The sequence below is a fragment of the Sinocyclocheilus grahami genome, unplaced genomic scaffold, assembly GCF_001515645.1.
Source record: "Sinocyclocheilus grahami isolate Dianchi unplaced genomic scaffold, SAMN03320097.WGS_v1.1 scaffold1128.1, whole genome shotgun sequence".
NCBI lineage: Eukaryota > Metazoa > Chordata > Actinopteri > Cypriniformes > Cyprinidae > Sinocyclocheilus > Sinocyclocheilus grahami.
In genome coordinates this window covers 155,873-171,321 of record NW_015506307.1, presented here as the reverse complement: position 1 = coordinate 171,321, position 15,449 = coordinate 155,873, and the positions used below count along the sequence as shown (strand labels likewise).

General features: G+C 39.2%; 2 protein-coding genes across 8 annotated transcripts in view; both read left to right on the top strand.

Moving 5' to 3' along the window:
• Nucleotides 1–13,788, top strand: part of LOC107567104 (gastrula zinc finger protein XlCGF7.1-like) — a 358,002-nt gene extending 344,214 nt beyond the window's left edge. For 5 of the 7 annotated variants that reach the window (XM_016252720.1, XM_016252721.1, XM_016252717.1 and 2 more), the window contains 2 exons: nt 5,957–6,111; nt 12,270–13,788. In XM_016252720.1, the coding sequence (XP_016108206.1) occupies nt 6,027–6,111; nt 12,270–13,351 (1,167 nt within the window). In that variant the 5' untranslated portion in view covers nt 5,957–6,026 and the 3' untranslated portion in view covers nt 13,352–13,788. Of the gene's footprint in view, nt 1–5,956; nt 6,112–12,120; nt 12,193–12,269 lie in introns of those variants that run through there. The other 2 variants (XM_016252723.1, XM_016252722.1) reach the window with 2 other exon arrangements.
• On the top strand, nt 842–1,675 carry LOC107567098 (gastrula zinc finger protein XlCGF7.1-like). The gene has a single exon (XM_016252711.1). The coding sequence runs from the start codon at nt 842–844 to the stop codon at nt 1,673–1,675; it is 834 nt and encodes a 277-aa protein (XP_016108197.1).
• Nucleotides 13,789–15,449: the final 1,661 nt, after the last annotated feature.

Genomic DNA, 15,449 nt, shown 5'->3' with positions numbered 1-15,449 from the left:
AGCGGTGGAATGAAGCGAACAAACACTCAATGTTTTACTCGCGTGAGCTGAGACTTCATTAAAAATAAAGTTCAACCACACATTCCTAATATTTGAATCTGAAGGAAGGTTATGCAGTGACCGTGTCAATTAGGCGTTGATATTCTTCTGTTGAGGTGGTGTTTCACCTGTCATCATTCCAGGATCTGGCGTTCGTTGGACATGGTGTCAATAAAAGCTTTTATTTCCGTAGCAAGGATGTTTTCAGTTCTGAAACTTACAGGATATTCTTTTAGTATGATGACCTCTTATACGTATATCAAAAGCTCAAGTAAAAGTTGATTTCTCAATTCATGACCCCTTTAAGGGTTAACCCCTGGTACGTGGTTTCAATATGGCCTGTCACTCTGCAGGACGCCTGAAAAAGAAACATTAAAAGTAACAGGTTTATGGTCTGATAAAGGAATATCAGCAGTGTCAACATTACAAATGGAAAACCAGAAGAAAACACTAAATCCAGCGTGTGCCCATGCCTATGAGTGGGCCCCAGTAAAGGCTGTATAAGGTTAAAAGAATCATCAAGATCTAAAAAGTCTTTAACCAATGGTTTGTCAGGACAACAATCAAGAATATTAAAATTAATAAGATATAAGAGGTAGGAATCACAGTTGATAAAAGTCTGAAAAATCATTAATAAATTCCTTATTGTATTTAGGAAGTCTATAAATAAGTGCACAGATGACTGGACTATCCAAGTCAATATTAAACATTTGAACCCCAAAACTCCCATAGGTTGCTTTGTGAGTTTTAATTGGGTTGAAACTATTTTTTTAATTTATTTTTTTCCTCCACTTTAGACCTGATGCCACTGAAAGAGGAGATTCAAGAACTTGATGTAAAGATAGAGAAAGATCTATATGAGAAACATCACGATTTAAGAACTGGAGAAAAATCTAAAAAGACGACTTCTCGAAAAAGCGCTCAGAAGACAGGAGCTAGAAGTCATTTCACCTGCCAACAGTGTGGAAAGAGTTTCACTCGGAAAGAAAACCTTAAAGTTCACACGAGGATTCATACAGGAGAGAAACCTTACACCTGCCAACAGTGTGGAAAATGCTTCATTCAGAATGAAACTCTTAAAAACCACATGAGAAAACACACTGGAGAGAAGCCTTACACCTGCCTTCATTGTGGAAAGTGTTTTAAACATAAAGCAGCAATGAATGTCCACATGAGAATTCACACTGGAGAGAAACCGTTCGTATGTGCTCGATGTGGAATGAACTTCAGATGTAAAGTAAATCTTGATTACCACATGAAGATTCACTCAAGAGATAACTGTTTTCTATGCCATCAGTGTGAAATGAGTTTCACAGACACAAATCACCTTAAGAATCATGTAACAACTCACATTGGAGAAGAGCCTTTCATGTGCCATCACTGTGGAATGAGTTGCACAACAAAAACTAACCTCAAGGTTCACACAAGAGTTCATACAGGAGAGAAGCCTTTCACCTGCCAACAGTGTGGAAAAACTTTTAATGAAAAAGGAAACCGTAATGTCCACATGAGAGTTCACACTGGAGAGAAGCCTTACACATGTCTTCAGTGTGACAAGAGATTTACAAGTCAAAGAAACTTGAAACGTCATTTGCAAGCACATTCTGGAAAGAAACTGCAGTTTTCTTCAAGGTGAGAAATGGGTTAGAAATCAGTTTTTTAAAAAATCACCTGCACATTTACTCTGGAGGTAGAACACCAATTGTGATCAGTGTGATAAAAATGGTATTTTGTCATCCCAGTTACAGTACACCTGAAAAGTCGTGCAAATGTGAGACTATTTTATGTTATTTGTGTGAAAAAAGCTTTCAATTTTAACTGCGTTGGTCATTTAAAATGGCACCAGAAAATATGTATCACTGTGAAATTATTTTTTGAGTGAATGAAGGCATTGATTATATATTTGATTTATCTTATGTCAGAATCAATATATTAATTAAAGTGCCAAAAATGTGCAGTTAGTTTACTCACAATCTTAGATGTAGGTGACTTTGATTCTTCAGTAGAACAGTAAAGATTTTTAGCGGAATTTTTAGATTTCTTAAAGTACATCTGAGATCTGGACAAGCCTAGTAATTAACGTCATCATGGTACAGCGTTTCTATCATAAAATTATGTAAAATAACTGCTGCAGTGCTACAAAACTAATAACCGTTTACCACAACGAATAGCAAAAGACAAGTGAGAGAATTGGAAGATTTACTAGTCATTACTTTTGTAAATGACAATTAAGATATATTTTTACATGAAAATTCAAATATTTTTCTATAATCTATTAGTCTGCATTTACATCTATTTTAACAAATTATTTTTTTCTTCCATTCGAAAATGAAGCCCACATTTATGTGAGGGATGAGGGATGTGTCAGTCGCTCCTGAAACTTTCTGTCTGTGATTGGCTACGTTGCTCAATGCTACCAAAACACATAAATAGAAACTTTTGACGTTCTCCAGAGCGCAAACACAAATACGCACTTGAAGCATTTACCAAATCTGTTTTGCCAATATCCTATTACATTTTCAACTTAGGGTGCTTTTCACTGTGTGAGAAAATGGATGTGTGGCGTGAGAAAAGTGTCTATTGCGTGAGTCTCACACTGAATGCGTGAGAGTTGGCAGCCCTGAATTTTATATGTAATGAGAGGAATCCATCCCTTCAGCTGGAAAATGGAAGAAATGTTTCATAAATGACCATAAATGGACAAGTAAAGCCCTGTTTACACTAGTGCATTTCAGTTTTAAAACATAACTTTTGCTCCAGTTATGTCTGGCATCCACACTACTCCCCAAGTTTTCGGTCTGAGATATAAAGGGAAGTGACAAAACACTACTTTGGGATTCTGTAGTCAGAAAAACCCCCATGCAGTGTGTGAGAGTCTCTGGAGCTCTGCACCAGAACTCTCGCTGCTGTGTGTCTTCTCTGCTGTCAGGTATGATTCAAAAATGTAATTGTGTTAAACACATTGTGCCCATAGAGCACACTGTATAGTTGTTTGTGTTACTACATGTGCACATAGGCTAGTTAAGTTTATTCTCTAAAACACCTTTAAAGAAGTGCTTTGCTATGCATTTTAGACCGTGTGTCTTAAATTAGGATATCTGTTACATGTGTGACTGTTAAATTTGTTTGTCTCCTGCGTGGAACACTTGGCTGTTTCCCATATGGCTACAGTGTCTATGTACAGGAGTAGGGTTGCCACGCGGATACAATGTGATTCACAATTGCATGATCTTTTCTAAATTGGCTTCTAATTGTTTCATTATGTAATCGGCATGATACAATTTTACCTGACAAATAATAAATTGTTATATTTGATTTATTCTGATCTCTTCTGAAATAATTTTTCAAGTAGATTATTGTGTAGTCTTAACATTTCCGCAAACCTGCGTCCAGAGCAGATCATACTTGAGTACCAATGAGCGGGTCAGGAGGCTCTCCATTAGGGATCTTATGATTTCTGTCTGTCACCTGGCTTAACAAGTTACAGTTTTTGTAACAAAAAAAAACTTTGTTATTTGCTAGCAGGGTGCGTCACTTAAAGGTATTATAATCACCCTGTATCCTCGGAGTAAGTTACAGAACTGGCAAGTTTGTGTCCGTGCATTCACAGTTGGCCGAGTGAATTTCTGAGCGATGTTAGGTCCTTAAAGGTGGGGTAAGCGATTTCTGGTAGCCAATGTTGACATTTGAAATCACCAAAACAAACACGCCCCTACCCCAAAAGTGTATCGCCCCTATTTTGATAGCTCTACCCCACACATACGTACGCAACCCAGGCAACGATTAGTTCTGTGAAACAAAGCAAAACTGCTCCTGCGTTCCATTCATGACGTATTGACACAAATTTCAAATGATTTTCAACGGTCACTTTGTCGTGTCCAGTGTACTAGACAGACTTTAGCTGTTGCGGAGCAGACACGTTGTTACTCACCTTTCTAGAAGAAACAAAGCAACCTCGGCGTCCGATCACAGGCCTTCCGCTCCTTGAGTTCTCTCCAGCGCTGGAAAGCTGATCCGATATTTACACGGGTCCTAAGCCTTCTTTTGTTCCGCAGACGTTTTCCTCTTTGGTTTTTTATCCGCCATCTCTATCTTTCTGTCGCTCGGCTAATGTCCGTCCCGTGCACTGAACGCGCTCTCCTCCACATCCTGAGTAGTTATGCCCCTTACTGCGGATTGGCTACAAGTTTGTTTTGCTATTCGGCCCAGAATACTAAAATATCTAAATGAATAAACAATCGATATCTGTGATCAGCTTTTGAATAGAAATATTGCCTAAGTTTAATGATCATGTGAAATTGGAGTCAGATTGAACACGGAGCTAGACTAAAATTTAAACCAAATCCTCATAAATTCAGAAGCGCAAGTAAAAGACCGAATACACATTAAACCTTCGACCAGGCTGCTGGATTCCGCTTTTTGGGCTGGCGGGTGGATTCTTACATAACGTACTGACACAAATTTCAAATGATTTGCAATGCTTTGTCGCATTCCAGTGTAGATACAATGTAACTGCAAAAACATGGTGAGTGTGTAGAAAAGAAAAGTGGACACGGAAAATAGATGATTCAAATGTGAATGGACTGAACTGAGATGATTTTGAGTGACTGATATCTTTATGTAATACACGTGTTGGTTCGTAGTGAGTTCAGTTTTAACGTACAAAATTGCTTTAATTTATTTTCAAGAGCTGAGGTAAAATATCTATTGTTGCTTTCACTATGACTATAAAGATAACGCAAAATAATATTCAAACTCCCATTCGACACTTTTAACATTGAATAAAGCACATAATCAGTACCTGAGATTATCACTGTCATATTTTGTATGGTGTTCCTGCCGCAACATCGCAGCAAATAAAAATCGTTCCTAAAATAGAATCCCATGTCGCTTATTGTCACTGTCGCAGGTGGTTAGGGCATAAACTACAAGGAAAAGATACTTTTTAGCACGTCGCGTCTGGTTGGGACACACGGTGTTACAGTTTGATCTGAAAAAAACACATCTAAGTATAAAAATATTAATACTGACAAATCTGATAATTGAATCTGAAATTAGGGAAAGTAGAGAGAAGAGATCCAGTTTGGAGATGAGCAGGAACAGTTGATTTGCATGGCAGTGTATCGCCTCATTTGGAGTTTTCAAACACATTCCCAAAGAGCTGTAAATGGCCAAACTAACACACACACACACATAAAGACATTTCTTTATTTTAGACTATAATTAATCAGTTATAACTGTTTCTGGTATATGCATGTGTTGTGTGTACGTTCCCCTATTAGATTAGCTGAGTTACCACTCGTTATTTGTATTAGTTAAAGCCATAAAACACTGATATTCAGGTGTATGTATGTATCTTTGGTTTAATCTATTCCAAATGTTTGTTTCTTGGTATCAATGTTACCTGCTTTTCATTCCTCGGACAATGAGGTACAGTATGTGATTGTGAAACGTGTCATATGACTTGTACTATATTTTGGGTTAAAACTACGTCACCGGCAGCTAGAGATGAGAGAAACGGCTTTTCGAAACTTTTTCCGAGTCAGTTGTATTAGATTCTTCTCTAAATGATTCTGTTTTGAATCGTTCGAGTCAGCGCACGCGGACGACACCTGCTGCTTGAAAACGGTGTAAATGCAGCGAGAACAACAAACACAAACCAGTGTAATAACTTACAAACCGACTGCAAATGTTTTCAATGAATTTAGTGTGATCTGTTAAAACTGTTTTATTCATTTGAGTGCTAGTTTTGGTTGTCTTTGTCTTCTCAGGTGATGTAAGTCCATTAACTCTCACTCTGACTGACTCCCTTACTAGTACGCTGACTACTGAACTACAGGGAGCTGATTGAGACACACCCAGAGAATTAGTTTGGATTTATATGTGTCTTTCTGTTAATTATTCTAATCTTAAACAGGACAGAGTGTCCAAACACACAGAAAAACTCCTGCTGAAGCAACTGAGACTCGTGACACACTGTTATAAAGATGGAGTTTATTAAAGAGGAGAGCGAAGACGTGAAGATTGAAGAAGCATTCAGAGTCAAACATGAAGATACTGAGGAACAAACAGGTTGGTTTTCATTGTCACTCATTGTAATGTCCAGGGGCCTCATGTATAAAACTTTCCATAGATTTCATCCTAAAAGTGAAAGTGACGTGACATGTGGCCAAGTATGGTGACTTGGAATTAGTGCTCTGCATTTAACCCATCCAAAGTGCACACACACAGCATTGAACACACACCCGGAGCAGTGGGCAGCCATTTTTGCTGCGGCGCCCGGGGAGCAGTAAGCGGTGCCTTGCTCAAGGGCACCTCAGTCGTGGTATTGAAGGTGGGAGAGAGCGCTGTACATTCACTCCCCACACCTACAATCCCTGCCGGTACGAGACTCGAACCCCGCAACCTTTGGGTTACGAGTCCGACTCTCTAACCATTAGGCCACAACTTCCCCCATCGTGGGGGGAAAAGAGTGCGTATGCGCAAATCTCAAGACTATGGGAAACAAAATTTGGGAAACTCCGTGACGTTGGAGGAATCCAGGCACTGCTACATACCTGCACAACACTATCACAACGGTGAAGCATGATAGTGCCAGCATCATGCAGGGAGGATGTTATTTAGTGGCAGGCACTGGGAGACTCGTCAGGGGTGTCCAAACTCGGTTCTGGAAGACCACTGTCCTGTGAAGTTTAGCTCCAATTTAGGGCTGTCGCGATAACTGCAATATCGCAATACTATTGACGAGCAAACCGCAGAGGAATACAAGAACCGCAGCAACCACGATTTTTGCGTGTTTTCTTTTTTCGTAAGGTTATGCCCTTCTCGTTTTACACTTCATGCATGTGGACTAAATATTAAACAAGTTAGTAACGATAACATAATGTGTACAATGCTGATTTGTACAGAGGCTCCGTAGATTTGCACTTAACAAGCCTAAACAGACAGTGAATGAGAGAGAGATCAACTGAGTGTGAGATTACTTGCGTCTATCCTCCAGGCCGAGTCATATATATTTGTGAAAATAGGTTGTCATGTCCAAGGAAAGCGAAATCTCTGTCTTTGCATCGACGCATAGCTGGTCAGCTGAGCCTTCTAAAGTGGCGCTCAAAGTTAAAATAATTTCAACAGCGTGTTTCATTACGTCTCTTTGAATGAATGAATCAGCGTTTTTGAACGTGTAGTTGAATGACCTTGTGGCACAACACTGTAACTGCACTGACTGACAGCCCGTCTAGAAGCGCAGGAGGAAATATCAATAGAAAGTCTCTTGTCCAGTCAGATTAGAAAATCAGATTACAACTAGGCTAACTGCTATACATATAGGCTAACGATAACCTAACGATCTTATTGTCAGGTTTATGTTCTGTTATGTGGACCGTTACTTTGTCATTCTCTTCTGTTTACTTCACTTCCTGTTTGGGAGGGGTTCTATTGTTTTTTTTTCAGCAGGCAAGATTATAATGATATAACTACTTTTACAGAATTAATTTAATTACTGAATTTCACAGAAAATATTTGTTTATTTTTTATAAATAAAGAACTGTATTTCTTAAGTCAATTATTAAAGTATTACATATGTTACATAGGCTGATTTATTCATTTTAAGTATTTGGGATTTTAAGAGCAAGTGGAAAATGTGCTGAATGTTTCATTTCATCCAAGTGAAATTAGCAAGCAGTTAGACTGAATTTACATTCGTTTTAAACGCGGAGCCAGGCGCGAGTCGACACAGGTTGCGCGCACGCGTCAAGCCTCATCCATACTGCCAGATGCGCTCGTGAAGACTTGCGGTGCGGAGCCGGGTGCGAGTATAAACAATCATTACGAGACGCTGCAACTCAAGGCTGGCAGTCATGCATATGCTCTGGAACAGAGTAATGGAGTAATATCGCGTCCATATCGCAGGCTTTGCAATTAGGAAATCGCAACGTCTCAAATCGCAATTTCGATTAATCGCACAACCCTAGTTTGGAGCTGAACTCTACAGGACAGTGTGGCCCTCCAGGAGCAGGATTGGTCACCCCTGGGGTAGAAGGAAAGCTCAACGCAGAAAAATACAGAAATATCCTTAATGAAAACCAGACTGGGAAGAATGTTCATCTTCTAACAGGAAAATCACCCTAAGCACACAGCTAAGCCAATACAAGAGTGACTTGAATCCAATCAAACATCTTTAGAGATAATAACTGTCCACCTAACCTGACAGAGCTTGAGAGGATTTGAAGAGAAGAAACACAGAAAACACACAAATGCAGATGTGCAAAACTTGTCACATCGTACACAAAAAGATTTGAGGCTGTAATCACTGCCAAAGAGTTAGGAATTAATACTTTTGCAGTCATTTCAGTTATTCCTATTTAATAAATTTGGAAAGTCATCACAAATGTTTTTTTTTTTTGAAGCATAAGGCTACAACATAAAATGTGAAAAAAATGGAGTATGAGGCACTGTATATATTTTTTAGAAAAATGCAGTGAATGCTGTTTATATGTATGTGTATATATATATTTTTTATTTTTTAACTTTTTGTGTGATTAGACGTGTAAGCTAAAATATTCAGAGCCTCACAAAATTCAGAGGGTAAAAAAAAGTTTTTTTCAAACAAATTCTTATTGTATTAACATACCTTTACACAAATAGCATAAACAACAGTAAATATCAATTGAATCATACCTTACATATAGTTCTTAATAATTCTAACATTTGTTCCATCTTTTTTAATTCATTAGCTTCAGACAAAGAAATATGACCATGTTACCTCAAATTTAGCATTGCTCTGTTAGCTCCCAGTCCATTTTATGGTCCAATTCAAGATTTTGTTGCTTGTTTTTAAAGCTCTTAATGATCAAGCTCTTGTCTTAAAGATCTTCTTATTCTCTATTCATCAAGTAGACATTTAAGATCCTTTGACATGGCTCTTCTGTATGTCCCTCAATTTCCATTTAAAGGGGTCATATGATGCGATTTCAAGTTTTCTTTATCAAAGTTAAGACTCTGCCACGCCCCCCTCAAATGGCTCGTTCTAACACGCCCCCACATATCTGCCTCACTATGTGGAAATATTAGCATAATGTGCCCAAATGTGCACTCAAAGAAAGAAGGCGTGGTTTCAGTAACCGCAGTTAGTGTTGAAGCAGCCATGTCAGGGAGACGCTGTGTGTTTCTAGGCGAAAGCAAAAGCACTTTATTTGGCCTTCCGGAAGTAGATGCATTTAAGAATCTTTAAGATTACTTACAACAGAACAGCAATGCATTTTATGGACGACCGTTTCGTGAACCTAGGAGAGGAGGAGAATTCTGACTTTGCTATAATAACAAAACAGTAGTTGATTCAGAAGCGCCAGATTGCTTGTCGGAAGGAGGGACTTTGTAGAAAACAAAGCGTTTGAGAGAGGCGGGGCATAGAGGACCTACAATAATGTACAGTATTTGAAAAATAATGTATTTTTTGAACATTAAAGCATGTCAACAGTTACACCAAATACACAAAATAATGATCTTTAAAAAAGCATCGTATGACCCCTTTAAAAACTGTGTATAATCAATTGCCACTGGACATTGGTCTAATACCTTCTATTATCATCTTTAAAAATTGTCTGAAAACTTAATACATTGCAGACATTCTAAGTTTTGGTTTTCATTCTTTTTGTCTTATATTTTGTTTATTCTATTGGACTCGTCTCTCTGTTTAGCACTTTGTTCAGCTTTGATGTTTTTAAATGAGTCCAGATATACACTCTATAAAACAAGGAAGCTTAACTTGCAGACGCGTTTTGTAGAACAAAGATTGTATTATTCTAACACCTTAAACCAGTGGTTCTCAAAGTGTGGGGTGCAACAGTAAAACAGCCTTGGCAACAGCGGTCAAGTGTGTGAATGCTGTTTGGCTCTCTGTCTTATATAAAGTGGTACCAAAGGCCAGTTCCTCTGAAACTTTTTTCTTTTGACTTGACACCGTCTCAAAAAGCCCAACATAGAAGATTCCTGCCATAGAAAACATCTCTTGTTAAAGGGGTCATATGATGAAATTTCAAGTTTTCCTTTCTCTTTGGAGTGTTACAAGCTGTTCGTTCATAGATAAGATCCCTAAAGTTGCAAAGTCTCAAACCCAAAGAGATATTCTTTATAAAAGTTCAAACTCGTCCACGCCCTCCTAAAACGCCTCGTTTAAACACACTCCCACATGTCTACATCACTGTGTGGGAAGATTAGCATAACACCACCCAAATGTTCACGAAAGAAAGAAGGTGTAAATTTTAGTCTCGCTGTTGCCACCGCCATGTCGTGGAGATGCTCTGTTTCGTTGTGAAAGCGAAACTACTTTGTTTGGCCTTCCAAAAGACAACTTAACCACTGATTTCTAGTTGTGTTCTATTTACAACACCGTTCCGGAACAGTTCAACCCAAATATTCAGATGTGTGCAGCGCATTTTACGGAGGACGGTTTCCTGAATCTGTGAGAGTAGCCTACAATGCCGGTGTCTGTTTCTATAAAGTGGGGCAGTTCCAACTTTGCAAGGACAGTCTGGTGCTTCTGACTCGCAGCCTGTAAGTAAGTTTTCATATTTAAAGGATTTGCCACTGATGACTGCAAACTCTAGCCGCCGGCCTCCGCTCACTCTAGCCCGCTGTGTTACGTTGTGAAAGCAGAACTACTTTGTTTGCCTTCCAAAAAAGTTGTTGTATTTACAACACTTCCAGAACAGTTCAACCCAAATATTCAGATGTGTGCAGCGCATTTTATGGTGGACTGTTTCCTGATCCTGGTAGAGTAGACTACAATGCCGGCTGATCTGACTCACAGACTGTAAGTATGTTTTCATATTTAAAGAATTTGCCACTGACCATTCCAATGGTTTTATACTGTGGTCGCGCTGGTAATGGCATCATAGGCTGTCGCTGGCCAATGTTATTGTCGTGTTTAGATGTATGCTTCAGACACCAGTCATGCCGAAGCCGTTCCCCATAGCAACCTCTAGAGGACGCAGTTCGAAGTTCCCTCGAAAGGGAACTACATTCTTACCAGAGATTGTGGTCCACAACAGCTTGAAGTACAATTGAATGCCAACCGTTACGATTGTAGTAAGCTGCAGCATCTTCCTGGGGAGCAGTTATAGGGATGTGGATACCGTCTATTGCACCAACGCACAAAGGATACCCACGTTCAGCGAACCCATTTAGAGTCTTTTGAAGAGCTTCCCCTCTGGGCAAAGAGATGAGACGTTTTAAAGGTTTTCTCTTCAGTGTCACTGTGACTTTGTGAACCAGTGTACAAACAGTAGACAGCCCCACATCAAAAAAGACAACTGATTGTATGGTACTCGCCAGGGGTAGCATACCACCACAGAACAATAGCCAATCTACGGCGTGGTTCGAGGGGCTTTAACAAGTTAGTTGTCTTAATTTTCAGGCTTAGCTCAACAAGTTGCAGAATACACTCCAACGTGTTCTGTGACATTCGAAAGTGCCGCTGCCACTGACCTTCGTTAAAGTTTTCTAGGACATTTGACCAAAATACAGCCCCTTGAGGTCTTCGTAACATCCACAGTCTTTTCTCGGAAACACCCAGTTGCATGAGCCGTGTAAAAAGAGCTGTAGCTTTTAGCATCCAATGGCGCCATGTTGATAGAGCAATACAAACAATTCCGCTTTTCCTTCTTACCGTTTTTTAGCGGGCTAGCGTTTTAGACTAGTACATTACATGTCACATCTCAATGTCACGTGTCTTTACGAGATCTTTACGGGATGGGTGTGAACACAAGCACCGATACCGGAAATTCACTGGCAGTGTGAATGAACCAAAATCACATTACCCATGTATTTTCTGGAATCTCTGTGTGAAAGGGGCTTAGGTGTGTCCGTGATGTGCACATAACAAAAGCAAGTTACGCTAGAGCAGTTTTACACCAGGACAGTCAAAAATGAAGCATTGGAAATCTGAACATATTAACCGTAAGGTTTCTGTGCAAAGATGGGGCTAAACATATGACCAAAGAAGACTATTATTTTGACTATTTCAGACATGCATAGCATTCTCTTTGGTCTGATAACTGCCAGATTTCTTGGACTGAAGATTTTTTGGTTTTGTCCTAAAGAAAGTGAACCGTTATATTCAAGATGATGCTGGCCTTGATGCTTTAATGCTTTCAGGTTGGTTTTGATGTCTGTTGCTTTGGGCTATTAAGCTGGTGTTTATTTGTATCTGTCTTTTTTTTTTTTTGCTTTAGACCTGATAGCACTGAAAGAGGAGAGTCAAGAAATGAATGAAGTGGAAGTGAAAGATTGGTGTAAGAAACATCATGATTTCATTACCGGAGGAAAATCCACACAGACTGAGAAGACTTCCTCAGAAAACAGAGCTCAGAAAAACAAATCTAACAGCTGTTTTACCTGCCATCAATGTGGAAAGAGTTTCTCCCAAAAACAAAACATTAAAGTCCATATGAGAATTCACACTGGAGAAAAGCCTTTCACTTGTACTCAGTGTGGACAGAGCTTTACACGTAAAGAAACCCTTAATGGCCACATGAGAATTCACACTAGAGAGAAGCCTTTCAAATGCCAAGAGTGTGGACAGAATTTTACACAAAAAGGCAACCTCAATGCCCACATGAGAGGTCACACTGGACAGAAGCCTTTCACTTGCATTCAGTGTGGACAGAGTTTTACACGTAAAGAAACCCTTAATGCCCACATAAGAATTCACACTGGAGAGAAGCCTTTCATCTGCCAACATTGTGGACAGAGTTTTACACAAAAAGGCAACCTCAATGCCCACATGAGAATTCACACTGGAGAGAAGCCTTTCACTTGCAAACCGTGCGGGAAGAGCTTCTCACGAAAAGAATGTCTGCAGACTCACTTGAGGATTCACATTGGAGAGAAGTCATTCAAATGTATTCTGTGTGGAAAAAAATTCATAAGTAAAGTAAACCTTTATCAGCACATGAAAATTCACTCAAGCGAGAACTGTTTTGTATGTCTTCAGTGTGGAATGAGTTTCATAGATGGGAAACAACTCAAGGATCATGTCAAAATTCACATCGGAGAGAAGCCTTTCATGTGCCATCACTGTGGGAAGACTTGCATAAACAAATCAATCCTTAAAGTTCACATTAGAGGTCACACTGGAGAGAAGCCTTTCAGCTGCCCTCAGTGTGGAAAGAGATTCACACAAAAACCAAACTTTGAAGTCCACATGAGAATTCACACTGGAGAGAGGCCTTTCACATGTCTTTGGTGTGAGGAGAGTTTCACATATGAAAGAGACCTGAATCATCATTTGCTAACTCATTCTGGAAAGCAGTAGCAATGTTCCTCCGAGTGGTAAGAGGGTTACAGGAAACAACAGTTTCAGAAATAAAGTGCATATTCACTCATCTAATTTTCAAAGTGTAATTTAAAAAATCATCACACTTAAATATACACATGAAAATGTTTTGCAGATGTTAAGAGCATTTTCACTATTTTTGATGCCGTTTGAATACTGTAACAAATATAATTTTATATTATTTTGTTAAACATATTTCTGTTGTTACAGGTAATGAAATTCATTGTTAATCTTTACAATAATACCATAATCATGTAGTGTGAAAATTTAATTATAATGGCGGCAGCAGCCTTTCAGAATTGGTGAATCTGTCGCCGATCATTCACATCTGGCATAGAAGTCACTAATTAACTTGGGCATCGTTAAACCGGCACAAATTTTATCTCTGGAAGACCAACTCGCAGCCAGTGGCAGAGCCAGAAGGATGTCCAAGGTGGCAATGGACCCCAGGCGCCTACCCAAAATTGTATTCACTACTGGTAGTTTTATGCTGATTGATGTCTCATTTCACCTCTTGCTGAAAGAACATTTTTATCCCGGGTTATAAAACACAAGTAATTTTTATTGATTTATTGTACTTAAAGTCCCCCTGTAGTCAAATATTTTATCCCTTAAAACTTATCTTTGATCATCAAAATGACATTTAAATGTTTTTTCTTGTGAATATTTTCTTAAAATAGCTTGAATGTAACTCTACACCCTTGCCTCATTTACTATACGCTGATCTATGAATATGCAAATTAGTCCTGCCTCCATTGTCACACCAGCCAGCGCCTCCTGATCCACTGAAATGTAGTAAACGCAAAACAATGGCATACACAGATAATGACTGATAAAACTATGTTTTTACTAGCGGACAACTACAGTGAATACTGTAACATTCGTTAAAGTTACTTACTTGACGATGTTGTGTCCTAAAATGCCTTGAAGACTCGAATGCAGCCGTTTGTGATTGTTAATTCACGCCCGCGAGCAGACGCATGTGAGGTGCGTCTGACTCCGGGCTACTTTTACACTGTTGCCACGGGTTATAATGCAAGTTAGTGGTTCTAAATTCACATTAAACCACAGCTTCATGGGTTTTTTGCTTTAATTTATTTTTGGTTTTGTGCTGGTATTGGTATATTTTGTATGCTAGTGATAGGAATTGATCCCTTGACGTTATTGGTTTGTGACGTAGCAAACTGCATTTCTGGGTCAGCCTTTGGGAAACTACAGTTTTAAGGAGAAAATACTCCGCAATGGTGTTGAATAGATTGGCACATGGTTTGTCTAAAAGCATATTAAAAACACAACATAGGCAAATAAACAACATAAAGTCCCCCTGTAGTGAAAATAAAAATTTTTAAGTATTATTTTGGGGGATCTGTACTTTACTCAAGTGCAGTTTAAACTGACTATACTGCAAAAACGGAATGCTACGTCCAAAAATGTCTTGGGTTATGAATGTAACCATGGTTCTCTGAGAAGGGGAACAAGATACTGTGTCTGCTAATGCTATGAAAAACTTAATCGGCGATAAAAGAGCAGACGGATCCTTATCCTAGCGCTGCGCTGCTTTAAATTGAATGCACCTAATGGCAGAGGGAGGCAAGAGCACGTTTTAAACATGGTAATCTTATTGGCCAATGACAATCCATGAAAACACTACTGGTGCGCCTGTGAGTATAAGAGGGCACTTGTAGTACATGTCATCATTTACTTCTTTGTCTGAAGGAGACATTTACTGGCAGGCCTGAAACATGACAATTAGGGGTGTCGAAATTAAGAATGATCAGTGTATGACATCAAGTACCGCGAGAGCGATAAGAGAGCAGGCGGATCCTTATCCTAGCGCTGCGCTGCTTTAAATTGAATGAACTTTTATGAACAACCTGATAAGCACGACCTGGAGAAGACACACGCTGTGTGTAAAATCATGTCACGCACAATAAAATATGCAAAGGGTAATACCTGTTTCACATATACTCCGTCTGAGTTTTGGGTGGGATGCCCAATCAGAGGCATGAATTTTGAGCGGGAGAAACTTTCTTTGTCTCTGTTTATGGCCCATTTGCATGTTTATTGCTGGTCTGGA